Here is a 15,486-nt window from a genome sequence, read left to right on the forward strand (position 1 = left end):
TTCTTGCAACTTTTTGTAAGTTTGAAACTAGTTCCAAATAAAAAGTTAAAAGTTAAATATGCATTCAACTAAAACGGCATCACCCAATACACAGGGCTATAGAATAATTGAAATATGATTAGTACAAATTGAGATATGCTGTTAGTACAAAATACACACCAGATTTCAGATACCTAGTTAAAAAACAGAGAGAGAGAGAATGTAAGATATATCATAATTTTTATATTGAATATTTTAGATACATGGTCAAAAGAAATATGTTTTAAAAATTAATTTCACCTCTTTTTACTTTATTTTTTTTTCACCTCTTCTTACTTTAAATGTGGCTACTAGAAACTTCAAATTACATATGAAATTCACATTTGCATTGAACAGGGATGAGCTAGAAGATCAAGAATCTCCACAATGGGGTGTCACACTATCTTTGTAAATTTCTCTCAATTTCTCTGTGCTGTAAACAGATCTCTTCTAAAAGTCACTTGGTGTAAGCTACTTGAGTGTAAGGACTGTATCTTATTCACTGTTTTATCCCCAGTTTCTAGCACATAGCCAAGTGTTACAAATATCTGCTTACTGAAAAGTAATATGTAAAGGAAGGAGGAAGGCAGGAAGAACGAACTCATTCCCATCTCTGCATCTTTACTTATACTGTAACTCCTTCCGAAAAAGAAACCTTCCTAAGACCTCTCCTACACACACACACATTCTTCAAAACCCCACCTCATGCTCATTTTCTCCAAGGAGACTACCCACTCACACAGGATCATTCTGATCTTTCCTCTTTTGTACCACTACAGCCTTCGTTGTCTGTACCAATTTCTCTGGCACTTAATCATATCCTTGAGGAAGAAGTTATGTCTCATATTTTCCCAATATCTTCCACTGTGATTAGCAGAGTGCTAACCATATCAATTGAGTAGTAGTGGAAAGGGCAACAAGGTACCAGAGAAAGAGAAATGGATTGAGTTGGGAAAATCTGGCTCTTGGCTCAGTTTTGACATCTACTAACCGTGTTGCCCTTAGATAAATCACTTAATCTGTTTATACTTCCTCATTTTTTAAATCAAATAGACCTGCTGACCATAAAAAAAGCCTTTTATTTCTACAATTCTAGAATACTTAAGTCCATTTTTTTCTTTAGCAATGTTATTGGCATATACCAGCGAAAGGAAATCTAATACTCTAATTAAACCACTGTAAATTCCTTAAGAAAGAAATAGCAACGAAGTTTACATACTGCCTAAAGTACTAAATGCTGATCATCTATCTGTCTGGTCATCAAGCACTTTATTATTTTTTTTAAGATTTTATTTTTAAGGAATCTCTATACCCAACGTGGAGCTCAAACCTACAACCCCAAGATGAAGAATTGCATATTCCACCAATTAAACCAGCCAGACGCCCCATGGTCATCAAGCACTTTAAATTCGTATTTCTCTTCAAAGGACCATTAAGCGAAATAGTCAATACATACATGTTGAAGCAACCATAAAAAGAATTTTTTTTCTAAATCAGACCCTTTCAAGCCTCAGAAAGACAACTTATAGTAAGCTAATGGAAACAAAAAAAAAAAAAAAAGGAAGAAGAAAACAGAAACATTTTCTGTAAAGTACCCTGGGACCTTATTGGTGATGTTCAGTGACTCAGAGTTACAACTGACTGCAAGCACATTGTCTGTTTCTTCTTTAAAAATGCTTTTTAAAGGACACTATTCAGAAGAAAATAACAGCAGTTAAAATGAAAAGGTCATCCAAAAAGAGAATGTTAAAGCATGGAGACCATTTCAAACAAATCCCTAAATTAGCAACTTTCATCTTAATATCTTATCACCTCCGCCGAGAAATAAGATTATCAGGGTGGGGTAAAATAAAATGGTTGCCATGTTACATAATTTAAAGATTCTAGTTATACTCGTTAGTGAATACCACCTGTGGAGTCAATAAAGTATATACTGTAGGACTATGCCCTCCTACCAGAAGTTTTCCTGATGGTCCCAACACCCTGACCCAGAGTGGCACCCAGGGCACTCTGTAATTACTTTTAAATGGTCGACATCCTCTATCTGGCTGTGAGTTTTAAAGGGAGGACCCATTTATCAAGTGTTTCCCAGCCCCTTGCATATGTCTGACATTTACTGACACTCAATAAATACACAGGGAACAAAAAGTAACTGAGAAACAATTCAAATTTTATACGTATAAAAGAGTATACATATTTAACACAGTGGTTCTCAATCAAGGGCAATTTTGTCCGTAGGGGAATATGGTAACGTACAGAGATATTTTTGGTTGTCACGAGGGGAAAGGGAATGGGGGTGCTACTGGTCTGAAGTGAGGAGAAGCCAGGGATCCTGCTAAACATCTCAGAATTCAAAGGACAGCCCCCCACAACAAAGAATTATCCAGTCACAAATGTCAATAACGCGTTGGTTAAGAAAGTCAGTCTTCAACTGACTTAAGTCATATGTGATGATTCTATACCACATCTCAGTAATAACCAGAATAAATTCCAATTTTGCAGTTTTAATTAAAACTTCGGTCACAGTTGATGTGTATGTATCAACACGTGGTCTTTATATAAAAATAGTCCTAATATGATGGTAATGCTTAACAACATTAAACCAAGAGTACTAGAAAGTATTCCATATTTCTGAAAATGAATCTATAAATGCCAGAATACTTTTTTTTAAATTAATCTTTTTTTTTTTTTTTAAGTAATCTTTACACCCAACATGGGGCTCGAACTCACAACTTGAACCCAGGCTCAAGAGTCGCATGCTCCCCGGACTGAGCCAGCCAGGCAACCCTACCAGAAGCTGCTGGTAAGTCAGTAAACACTTTGTTTTATTTATAAACTTTAAAGCAGACCATAAGCAAACTAATTTTCAGATGTGGAACTACGACAGAAACACAATCTGAAGCATGAGCTAATCCGTTCCTCCAGGTCCCATAAAAGAAAAATCTCCAAGTACTACAAGCAAATCATGCACAGATGTCTTTACTATGGAACACAGGAACTGACGGCAAGGGTAAAGGGCATGCCCTTGCTACTGCCAAAATCATCGGCTTATCAAGATTTTAAAAGACTCTGACAAAACCACTGCAGAAAATCATCAAATGTCAACACGGGGTGGTAGATTCAAAAGTTAACTATTTCTCCCCCTGACGGATGACCAAGTTTCACACGACTTGAACATTTCACAAAGCTATGCAGGAGCCAGGAACACTCCCTTTCCATATAGTGGATGACTCAACTGTCTTTGGCACATTCCTTGGCTGAATACTACAAACGCACTAATTTCTTTTGTCCTTTGAACTAGTGAGGCTACTTCCCCAGCAACCATCTAATGAGTTTGGCCCCAACTTTTCAATCATTTACATTTTGTTGCACACCCCCATCACTTTCAAAAAAAAAAAAAAAAAAGCTATCCAAAACAAAAACTTGAGTACAGTAACTCTTGTAGGAAAATATGCCCTATTATTATTCCAGGAACTGATTTCTAAACAACACACCTACAGCTTTCCAATGTTCTTATTTTTTATATCTTAAGGGTTTTTTGTTGTTGTTGTTTTTTCCCCCAGATTTCCAATAGGGATAGTAGCACTGGCAGAAGTGAAGGAGTATGCGTATATCACTGGATAAGGCTTACTGCGAATTTATTCTTGGAGAGCTCAAAAAGGGTCCTGGGCTGAGAGGGGGAAACGCATTTTTAACTGGGGGTTGGGGGGGGGGTTCCAAGAGTGAGTAATATCTTCTTCCTCAGCTGACTTTGCCAGTAAGTGTCGGTACCACGATTGGGCCCGAGCTAGGCCGGGTTTAACCACATTACCCTGCAATACTGTCCAGCCGAGAGTGGCAGGTGCGTGCAAAGTTGGGGGGCGCGGTGGGCGCGAAGGATGCAGAGGCTGAGCAAGCCTCCCGCGATCTCCCACGGGGCGCTCTCCACCCGTCTGGACGCACTAACTCCCTTTGCGTTGCCATTCCCGGAGCTGGAAGGAACGCGCCGGCACCACACCCTCCCGCCCCGCCGCCCGTCGCACTGACAGCCCCGCGCGGGAGCGCGGCGCCGGGCCTGGGCGCGCGGGGCCGCCGGGGACTCGGCGCCGGCCCGGGCTCCGGCCTGCCGCCCCGCCGCCGCCGCCCCCCCCGTGCCCCCCGGCCCGGCGGCCCGCCCCCCGAGAGGACGGCCGAGGCCTCACCGCCTCCCGGGGCTGCGGGGCCTACAGAAGGAAGGAGCCCGCGCTGAGGAGGGGCGTCCACGCCGCCGCCTGGGCTCCTCAGCTCGGCGGCGGCGCCCGCAGCCCCGGACTCGGGCTCTCCCGCTCACGTGCTGCCGGAAAGACGGTTTCACTCTCTTACCCTCTGCAAAATCCTCCTAAACATGGTTTAAACACCACCCGGGCCGCCGCGGTGACTCTCCGGACCTTACGCGGGACCACTCACTACTCGGGGGTGCGCGGGCGGGAGAGACTGAGCCGGGAAGGGACCGGGGAGGAGGTCGGGGCGAGGCGGTGGCGGCAGCCGCTCGGGCGGCCCCGACTTCCCCACAGGCGGCGAGAGGGAGCGCGCGCGAGCGAGAGACGAGGTAGCCAGCGAGCGCCCGCCCGCCGGCCGGGCCGCCCCCGTAACTGACAGCTGGGCGGACCCGCCCGTCGCGCCACGCCCTCCCGGCCTGTCCATCCGCGGGGGGCGGGGCCCTAAGGGGCCCGGCCCGGCCTGCGACCAATCCGAAGCGACGGCGGCGTGGGCGGCTGCGTGACGGACAGGCGGCAGGACGCTGGCGCCGCCGCTCCTTCCGGCGGGCAAGGGGACGCTGCGGCCGCCGAGCGCACGCCCGCGCTCCGTCAGAGGCCGTGCCCGCGCGCCGACCGCGTGCCCGCCGGGAGGTGGATGGAGAGACCTGGGCCGCGCGGCCTGGGGTGGTCCCAGACCTCGGCGGGTGGAGGGGTTGCGGGGTGCGCACCTGCGACCAAAACTCAGGCTGCTTCGTCACATTTGTCAACGTGACCCTGGTCTCGGCCGAGCCTGGACTGCATCTTCATTTCTGCTGGAAGAGCTTAGCCCCTGGGTGAAAGCAGAGAATCGCAGACAGGATTAACCTGTCTGTTGGGCTTTCCTCCTCTTCTTCAACCCCTGCTTTCCTTTCTCTACTCCCTTTTTGCTTCCAATTTCAGCCAAAGAGAAAGTATAGAATCAGAAGAAAGGATAGGAAGAAACTGGAATTTGAGTTGGCAAGAGAAGTTTAGGGTTCTCCTTTCTGGACCATAACAACAACATTTAATGGACTGATGTCGCTAACATGATACACTTTGTCTTTCTAAAGCACATGTGTGGCCCATTCTCCTAAGGAATTTTAAGTCCTATTCGAATAATAGGTATATGAGTTGAGTCAACATTAATGCGTATGTTTCATAAAGAAAAAATAATAAGGTCACAGATAAACAGTGTGCCAAAACAAGGACGTGGACTTCAAATTCACTTCCAGGCACCATGTCATCATTTAAACTCAACAATCACAGCTCCAGAGTCCTACCATTCTGCTAATATTCACAAGCTAAGAGGTTCAGAAGTTTTACCCTGAGAAGAAGAGAAAACTTTAATATTATTTAAATAGGAAAAGAAGGAGTAATGCAATTGACCTTGCCTACCCAAGCAATGAATGGAGTGCTTTTTGGAAAGTACTTCCAGATTGTTTGAAAAGATGCAGCAAATACTATTTTTCAAATGAGTTAATGTAAGTGTTTTTTCTAAAGTGTAAAGCATATGATATAATATGTTTCTATTCCAAACATGTTCTGTGTTTTAGTGTGTGTGTCTATAGTGCAACAAAATAGTCACACCTAAAACTAATACATTATTAATCACTATTGATTATTGCACTTAAATATTTCCAGACAAACATAGCAAAGCACACACTTTTCCATCTTTCCAGACACAGGGTGCTTTATTTTCAGACAACATGGGAAATACTTTGACCAACATAGGGTGATAAAACTATGTGGCATAATAAATATATACTTGGTCTCTGTACCAAGATCCTGACACAGAGTTTGTAAGACCCTTGTAATTTCCTGACTGGCAGGATGCTAGAAGCATCTTTTGTTCTAATATTTAATCTTTGACCCTACTTCCTGACACCAAAGCTTCTAAGACCCTTGAAAGAAAGCAAGAGCCAGCAGGGGAGAGGTGCAGAGGGAGAGAGAGAGAATGAATGAATGAATCAGCATGGAACACTGAGTCTGCTCAGCTCAGAGCCCAACACAGGGCCCAATCCCAGGACCACGGAATCATGACCTGAGCTGAATTAAGAGTTGAATGCTCAAGGGTCTGAGCCACCCAGGTGCCCCTTGAGTGTCTTTTTGTGTGCTAATGGGATGACTGGTGGTTGGGGGTCCCTAGATAGCTTTCTCATAGGAGCTAATCTCCAGAAAGGTCAAGGCATGATTAGAAGGTTGCAATTTTTGAGGCCCCCCATCCCCCCCCACCTCCTGTAGGGAAGAGGGACTGAAAGAGTTAATCACTAATGGTCATTGATTTAATCAACCATAGCTATGTAATAGAACCTCTATAAAGATCCTAAACCCAGGAGAGCTTCCAGGTTAGCCAACACACCAAGGTACTAGAAGAATGATATGCCCAGAGAAGAGGGAACCCCTCCCCCTTCCCCCATAGCTTGCCCTACGAATCCCTTCTATTTGGCTGTTCCTGAGTTGCATCTTTTATAATAAATCAGTAATGGTAAGTAAAGAGTTTCCCTGAGATCTTTGAGCTGTTATAGCAAATTATCAAACCTGAGGAGGGTGTTGTGGGAACCTCCAATTTATAGCCAACTGGTCCAAAGTAAAGGTGACAACCTGAACCTTGTGACTGGTGTCTGAAGTGGGGGCAATCTTGTGGACTGAGCCCTGAACCTGGAGGGTCTGCACTGGCTCCAGGTAGTTTGTATCAGAATTGAATTAAATTGTAGGACATGTTACAGAACCAGGCCGGAACGCTGGCGGAAAAACCAAGCGGCACTCGGAGATCTTGGTGGATCGGAGATTTATTTAGCACCAGCGGTCTCAGAGAAGACTGTTTCTCCAAGATCTGAGCCCCGAATGAAGGGGGGAAGGGTAATTTATAGTTGTCAGCTTCCATATCTGTGATGGGTTTTCACTCGCGCGGCAAACAGGGCAAAAAGAACCCGGAAGAGGGGTCTCTAAACTAGAGACCAGAGCTTGTTTTAGTCCCATCGGCCATCTTGTGGTGTAAAATTTTATTCATTTTCCCAACAGACACCCAGCTGCTATCCAGAGAATTGGCAAATTACCTGGTGTGGAATAAAACCCCGCACATTGGGTGTTGGAAGTGTTAGAAGTAGGGGTTCCTGACTGATACATTCAGTAGAGTGTGTGACTCTTGATCTCAGGGTTGTGGGTTCAAGTCCCATGCTGGGTGTTGAGATTACTTAAAAATAAAAATAAAAAAATCTTAAAAAAATAAAAGGGTTGTAAGTAGAGAAAGGAAACAAGTGTTTTTTGTAGTTGTGAAATCAACATATTTTTTTTGTTTTTTCTTATTTAACCCTTTTTCTTTTTTTTTTAATTTTCTTTTTTCTTTTTTAAAATTTACATCCAAATTACTTAGCATATAATGCAACAATGATTTCAGGAGTAGATTCCTTAGTGCCCCTTACCCATTTAGCCCATCCCCCATCCCACAACCCCTCCAGTAACCCTCAGTTTGTTCTCCATACTTATGAGTCTCTTCTGTTTTGTCCCCCTCCCTGTTTTTATATTATTTTTGTTTCCCTTCCCTTATGTTGATCTGTTTTTTCTCTTAAAGTCCTCATATGAGTGGAGTCATAGGATTTTTGTCTTTCTCTGACTGACTAATTTCACTTAGCATAATACCCTCCAGTTCCATCCACATAGTTGCAAATGGCAAGATTTCATTCTTTTTGATTGCCGAGTAATAGGCCATTGTGTGTGTGTGTGTGTGTGTGTGTGTGTGTGTGTGTGTGTACATACACCACATCTTCTTTATCGATTCATCCATCGATGTACATTTGGGCTCTTTCCATACTTTGGCTATTGTTGATAGTGCTGCTATAAACATGGGGGTGTACGTGTCCCTTCAAAACAGCACACCTGTATCCCATGGATAAATGCCAAGTAGTGCAATTGTTGGGTCATAGGGTAGTTGTATTTTTAGTTTTTTGAGGAACCTCCATACTGTTTTCCAGAGTGGCTGCACCAGCTTGCATTCCCAACAAGTTTCTTTTTTTTAAGTGACATTTGTTTCTCTTTTTTGTTTATTTTTCAAAAGTTTATTTAGTTTAAAGCTGTTTGTTAATGTCACATGCTAAGGCCTTCTACACTGGAATTCTGCAGAATCTTTTTTTTTTTTTTTTTTTTTTTTTTTAGTAATCTCTATACCTAACGTGGCGCTTGAACTCACAGCTCAGAGATCAAGAGTCTTACACTATTCTGACTGAACCAGACAGGTGCCCCTCCTGTGGAATATAATAATATTATAATATGTAGTTAATATAATAATGATATATAATTAATATAATAATAATATAATTATTATGTAATTAATATAATAATAATATAAGAGACTCATCTGCTCAGCTAGGTGGATTATTCAAAAGTTTGTGTGCTCCCCTGCAGCTTATGATCTGACTGGAATAATACACTAGAGAATGTAATTGCTCAAAAGTAAATAAACACTGGGTGAGACATAATAATGTAAGAATAATCTTCACTAATTTAGCATCTCCCCACACATAACTGCTTACTCTCTCTGGCCACTAACCCCTATCTATTCACCTCTCTTACATTAATATTCCATTAATTCTTTGACTCCATCAAGATCTTCACTCCATTGGCTCCTCTCACTTTCTTACTATCAATCATTTCCCTAGCATCCTCATTTCCACCAAAACCTAACTTAAAGCCACGATCCAGCTTCATAGCCACCCCCACCCCCTTATGAATATACTTAACACCTTCACCTCCCTCTACTTCCTCCACTGTTTTCATCTAGCAGAACCCAAACCCAACTACCCATCTACTGTGTGCTGCACAGGAGGAGCTGAATGTTGTTAGAGGTGCACACATATGTACCACAGGGGCTATCGTGCTCATTTTACATTAATAGCCACAGAACTCGGGGGCACCTGGGTGGCCCAGTCAGTTGAGCATCCAACTGTCGATTTGGGCTCAGGTCATGATCTCACAGTTCCTGAGTCCAGCCCCAAGTCCTGCTCTGGGCTCTGTGCTCACAGCTGGGAGCCTGCTTGGGATTCTCTCTCTCTGCACCTCTCTGTGCTCCCCCTCTCTCAAAATAAATAAATGAACTTAAAATACCACAGAGCTCAGAGAGTCACTGAACATGATCTGGCAGCAGTCTTGCTACCCTTTCCCCACCTTCTTTCTCTTCTCTGGTCTTTGTCCACAATGGCTATCACACCGATAGTGGTTTCACTGTCTTACCTTGCATTTTCTTCCTAACTCACTCCAATCAAGCCTCCTTCTCACCTACTCCAATGAGACTACTCATGTTAATGCTAATGACCTACCTGTTGCCAAATCCACAGACAAGTTTATTGCTTTGACTTTGTTACTGACACTGAGAACAATTGACTACTCTCTCCTCAAATCATTTTATTCTCTTGGCTTCCTTGACAATCCACTTTCTGGCTTTTCTCCTTGATGGCCGTTCCTTCCAGACTCCTTTGACTTCTCTACTGCATAACTTAATGTTACAGTGTCCCTGCTCTGTTCTAGGGTCCCTCCTTTTATCTGTCCCACAGAGCCTAGAAGTGATCTCAACCAGTCTCCTGGCTTTAAATTTCATCTGTCTGCCCAAAGATCCCCGAGTCTATATCTCCTGTGCTGACCTCTCTCCAGATTTCCAGACCTCCACAACAAACCATCTGCATAGTTCTCCTTGGATGTCTAATGAGCATCTCAAACTTAACATGGCCCAAACAAAACGGCTTCATTTTTATTATCAAAATGCTTCTCTGCCAGTTTTCTTGTCTCTCTATATACTTCCACTAGGAACTTGGGTGGATCAAACCCAAAATCTTGGAGTTTGAGTTCTCTCTTTATCTTATCACTTCCCCTTCCGCCAGTCAATCCATCTGAAAGAAAATCCCAACAGGTCTACCTCCAAAGCTAATCCTAAATCTGCCACTTCTTTCCATTATCACCCTAGTCTTAGCACCTTCATCTCCTGTCGAGACCACTGTAAGAGTTTCCTGGTCAGTCTCCCTGTTTTCACTTTGACTTCCCTATCATCCATAGACTACAGAGCAACTAGGAACAACTTTTTAAAATGCAAATCAAATAATGTCACTGTCCTTTTTCATTGAAGCTTCCAATTACAATCACAATAAAATCCAAAGACTTTATCCTGGCTCACGCACCCTGTCCATCTGGTCCTGCCCACTTCTCTGCCTTCCATTTATAACACTCTCCCCTTGGTTTACCATGCCCCAGACTTTGAACTTTTATTCTTCCATTGCACAGAGGTCATTCCTGCCTTTGTGCCAACCTGTTCTGATTTAGGAAATGTTGCTCCCTGAGATCTTATGGCTAACTTTACGGCATTCATGTGGCACCTTATAAGTCACTTCCTCAGGGGCACCTGGCAGGCACAGTCAGAAGAGCATGTGACTCTTGATCTCAGGTTCTAAGTTCAAACCCCGTGCTGTGTGTAGATATTACTAAAAAAAAAAAAAAAAAAAAAAAAAAAAAAAAAAAAAAAATTGAAAGCTTAAAAAAAAAAAAGTCACCTCCTCAGAGATATCTTCAAGGATCACCTCTTCTAATGGGTCTCCAGTCCATCCCATCACCCATTTTACTTCTCTGCATAGCAGAGAAAACTATCATTTCTGACTTTTCTTGTTTGTCTATTTATGTCTCCCCAAAGAATGTAAGTTCCCTGAGTATAAGGACCTTGACTCTTGTTCACTGCTGAATCCTCAATAATTTAAACAGTGCTCAATAAATATTTGTTGAGGAAGGAGGGAAGGAAGGGAAGAAAGATGGAAAGGAGGAAAGATTGAAAGAAGGGAGGGAGGAAGGGAAGAGAGAAGGAAGGAAGGGAGGAAGGAAGGAAAGGGAGATGGAGGAAAGGAGGGAGGAAGGAAAAAAGAAAGGAAAGGGGCTATGGTTTGAATGTTTGTGCCCCCACCCAAAATTCACATGTATCCTAACCCCCAAAGGTGATACTAGTAGGTAGGGCCTTTGAGAGGTAATTAGGTCATGAGGGTGGAACCCTCATGAATGAGAGTAGTGTTCTTATGAAAGAAATCATAGAGTTCTCTAGGCCTTTCCTCCATGTGAAGATCCAAGAAGTCTGCAGTCAAAAGATGGCCCTCAGCCAACCATGCTGGCACCCTCATCTCAGACTTCCAGCCTCCAGAACGGTGAGCGATACATTTCTGACACCTGCTCCGTAGAGTTTTGTTACAGCAGTGCAAACTAAGATAGAAGGGTATACAATTATTATAACGGCTCCCTTACAAAGTACCTCAAGCTAGTATCTTCCTACTTGTGAAGATATGGTCCAAATCCAACAATCTTGAGAGCAGTTCAATAATCTTTTGATCCTATGTGGTCATTGTTTTTCTTTTCCTTTAGTATGTATGTATGTTGCTTGACTCTTGAAAATTTCCCAGTGTTTCTGGGAAACAACCTATTCCTGACCCTCTGTAAATTAGAACATTTTTCTTCTTGTCAATTTAACATGTGACAACCAAATAATTCATTTGCAATTAGAAGCAAAGCAAATCCATGAAAATTCACAACACAATAAGCAAAATGCAGATGATGGCTTTGTATATGTAAGACAAAAATAGTTTAGAGATCCTAAGGTATAGACACAGGACTACCAGACAGCTATTTGTCATCAAGTAGATTTTTTTTTAACTTAACTGAATTGTTCACTTTTAACAAATTATATTAGCAGCACTGAACCAATTGAAGCCTACTATCAATGGTGCTTCTTTTAGCCTTTGAGGGGATCATGAGGAGGGAGGCAAAGGCAAGGACTTCTAACGCGTGGGAGATACGTGAATTCTCCAGAAGTCTCTATTGGTTTTTTCCATATTCTAGTTGACTTGATTAACCTCAAAAAAAGTATCAGGTCACCACTGAATTTCTTTGGAGGCAGGTTTAGGGAAGATCCAAAATAATAGTTATATTTTAAGATGTAATAAAAATGACGCCCTTAATATATATGTGATAGGCCATGGCCAATTGCATTTAAACCACACGTTCATGGAGAATGAAACAAACCAGGGGATCATGTAGAGGTGACACAACAAAAATTCCCATTTATGATAACAGGGCAGAACTCTTGAGTGCTGAGATGGTTCATCCAATCCAAAGTTTATGGTTGGGATTTCTGACCTGGTAGACTTCTCGTTCTGCATGGGTTTTCCAAAACCACACATTCTGGGAACTAAGCAAACAGTGGCAAGCTAGGATAACTCTTTTTTTTTTAATCTTGTGAATATTCTCTACATTGTGTATTTGAAGAAAAAATTCAATAGTAAATCAAAGTGAAATTGATGTTAGGCCAAATCCAAATAATCACTTTAAAAAAAAATGTATTTGTATATTTTTGAGAGAGAGAGAGAGAGAGAGCAGGGGAGGGGCAGAGAGAGACAAAGAGAGAAAATCCCAAGCAGGCTCAGCTCTATCCATGCAGAGAGCCTGACACCACGGAGCTGGGACTCACAAAATGTGAGATCGTGACCTGAGCCAAAATTAAGAGTCAGAGACCACCAACTGAGCCACCCAGGTACCCCCAAATCATCATTCTTATCAGCCTTTAAACTGAGAAACCAACCTGTAGACCCCCCCGCTGAAACAGCTAACCAAACGTAATAAGTAAGGCACATGGACTACTATGAGAGACAGTGCAGATGCCTTGTAGAAATGGAACCAGGATCTAAAGCTGTGCTCTCACATGTTTCCCAAGTGTGTGTGTGTGTGTGTGAGGTCAGGTGAATTTATTTCATGAGTTTCGTAGAGAGATGCCATCCAAACATGGGTCAGGGCTGGCATTTCCTTGGATTTTCTCAGTCCAGTGTTTTTCTAAGTGTGTCCCTCCAAACCCTAAGTTCTCAGAAGTCACCTCGGTCGATGGGGAGAAGCAAGCAGTTGAGGCCCTGTATTATTCATCCTTGCATCAGCTGAGGCAGCTTCATTTTTATCTTTTTTGCACAATAGAATTCTGAGTAAGATTTGTTACCAAAAAAAACCCAAAAAAACAAAAAACAAAAAAACAAAAACAAAACAAAGGAACGTATCAATCAGGGGCCCAGAAAGAAAAAGTGCAATTGAAAACATTTTGGAGGCACCTGGGTGGCTCAGTCGGTTGGGCTTCCGACTTCAGCTCAGGTCATGATCTCGAGGTTCACGAGTTGAAGGCCTGCGTCGGGCTCTGTGCTGACAGCTCAAAGCCTGGAGCCTGCTTCAGATTCTGTGTCTTCCTCTCTCTCTGCCCCTCCTCGGCTCATGCTCTGTCTCACTCTCTCTCTCGCAGAAATAAATAAACATTAAAAAAAAATTAGAAAATATTTTGAAGGAGGGAAATGTTTAAATGGGTATGGTCAGAGGTTGAGAAAACCAGTAAGAAATGGGAAAGCACACCTTTGTTAGCAACAGAAGGAGTTCCCGCAGATCTAGTTGGACTAGTGCCTAAAGGGGCAAGAGGAGGAAGCCGTTACCAGAACTCAAGGAGAACTATGCGACAGACTGGCGGCAGCAGGACAGGAGCTGTGACCTTCAGTAAAGGAATATTTAGAGAACACTTAAGACATGAAAGGGAGGATACCAAGGAAGTATACGTCCTGTCCTCTCTCCCTTCCACCTTCAGGATTTCCCGCAGGTGCTTCCCACTGGTCCAGCCAAACAAGGAGCCAAAGAGCAAGGGAGCCAGTGGACGTAGCGAGCAGATCAAGTTCAGTCTCCGGAAGCCGGGCCGTTAAGATCTCACGTTAAATAGGAGTCGAGCTATCTTCCTTCTGGAGAAGTGTTGGAAAATAAACTAGATTTGGAGCGCCCGGGGGGCTCAGTTGGTTAAGCATCAGATTTCAGCTGGATTCAGCTCAGATCATGATTTCACAGTTTATGAGATCGAGCCCCATGTCTGGCTCTGTGATGACAGCATGGAGCCTGCCTGGATTCTCTCTCTGTCTCTCTCTATCTCTCTCTCTCTCCTCTCTTTGCCCCTCTCCCTCTTTCTGCTCTCTCTCTTTCTCTCTCAAAATTAAAAATTTTAAAAAACCTTAAAAAAAAGAAAATAAACTGGATTCTATATGTTCATGTACACTAGATCTAAATAAACTATTAAGAGCAAAGAGCCTGGCCTAGTTCTAGACACCTCATTTATGCTGTCTACAACTCTATCTAAATATCATAGGTGAATTCACTGAGGATCAGAAGTTGGAAACTTGTCCATGCCTACCAAGCTCTGATTCTTCCCATATACCACATTGAAGGTAATGATAAAAATAATGGTCAGGGTGCCTGGGTGACTCAGTCGGTGAGGCATCCCACTGTTGCTTACAGTTCAGGTCATGATCTCACAGCTGTGGGATCCAGCTCCTTGTCGGCCTCTGCACCGGGCATGGAGCCTGCTTCGGATTCTCTCTCTGCCTCTCTCTTTGCCCTTCACCCACTTATGCTCTCTCCTTTCTCTCTCTCTCTCTCTCTCAAAATAATAATAATAATAATAATAATAATAATAATAATAAGGGCCAACATTTTAAAACTCTTTTCAGTTAAAAAGTTCTGGAAATAGATGTTAGGAATGGTTATCCGATGATGTGTATGTATTGTATGCCACTGAATGGTCCACTTAAAAATAATTAAAATGCTAAATTTGACATTAGGGACATTTTACCACAATTAAAAAATCAGAGAGATTTGAGACACAGGGGGAAGTGGAATGTGTGACAATGGAAATAAGGGGTTGGAACTGATGCCAGCAGGCCGGGTCCAAGGACTCAGAGCGGGGTGGGGGAGGGTCCCACAGGACCAGCCAAGGGGGGTCCTTGGCTGCATGCAGGATCGAAATTGAATGTAAGCCAGCAGGAAGCGAGAGCAGAGTTTTTTGAAGACCTAAAGAGAGAGAGCAGATACAGAGGGCACGAATGTCTGGGAGACTCAGAAAAGAAAGAAGAATGAATGTCGTCTTTGCTTGGGGTCTAGGGCTTTTATGGAGGATGATGATCTGGGGCACATGTCCTCACAGGCATCCGGGAACTTAGCGAACAAGCCCTTGCTCAGGTGTCCTCTATATGCCACTTATGCTCTGGAGCCAGGGGTCTTAGAAAACGTACATGATGACCTCAGCTGATCACTCCGTAGGTATTCTGTCTGTTGGGCTGGAAGGGTCCAAAGAAATCCTTAACTTCTTGACCTTCATAAAGAGAAAGAAAGAAAGAAAGAAAGAAAGAAAGAAAGAAAGAAAGAAAGA

General features: G+C 43.1%; 1 protein-coding gene across 2 annotated transcripts in view; it reads right to left on the minus strand.

The window, feature by feature from the left end:
- EEA1 (early endosome antigen 1) overlaps window positions 1-4,607 on the minus strand; it is a 112,322-nt gene extending 107,715 nt beyond the window's left edge. Inside the window, exon 1 of one of the 2 annotated variants that reach the window (XM_049626082.1) lies at window positions 4,360-4,607. In XM_049626082.1, the coding sequence (XP_049482039.1) occupies window positions 4,360-4,383 (24 nt within the window). In that variant the 5' untranslated portion in view covers window positions 4,384-4,607. The remainder of the gene's footprint in view (window positions 1-4,359) is intronic. The other variant, XM_049626084.1, reaches the window with a different exon arrangement.
- Window positions 4,608-15,486: the final 10,879 nt, after the last annotated feature.

The sequence above is a fragment of the Panthera uncia genome, chromosome B4 (assembly GCF_023721935.1).
Source record: "Panthera uncia isolate 11264 chromosome B4, Puncia_PCG_1.0, whole genome shotgun sequence".
Classification (NCBI taxonomy): domain Eukaryota; kingdom Metazoa; phylum Chordata; class Mammalia; order Carnivora; family Felidae; genus Panthera; species Panthera uncia.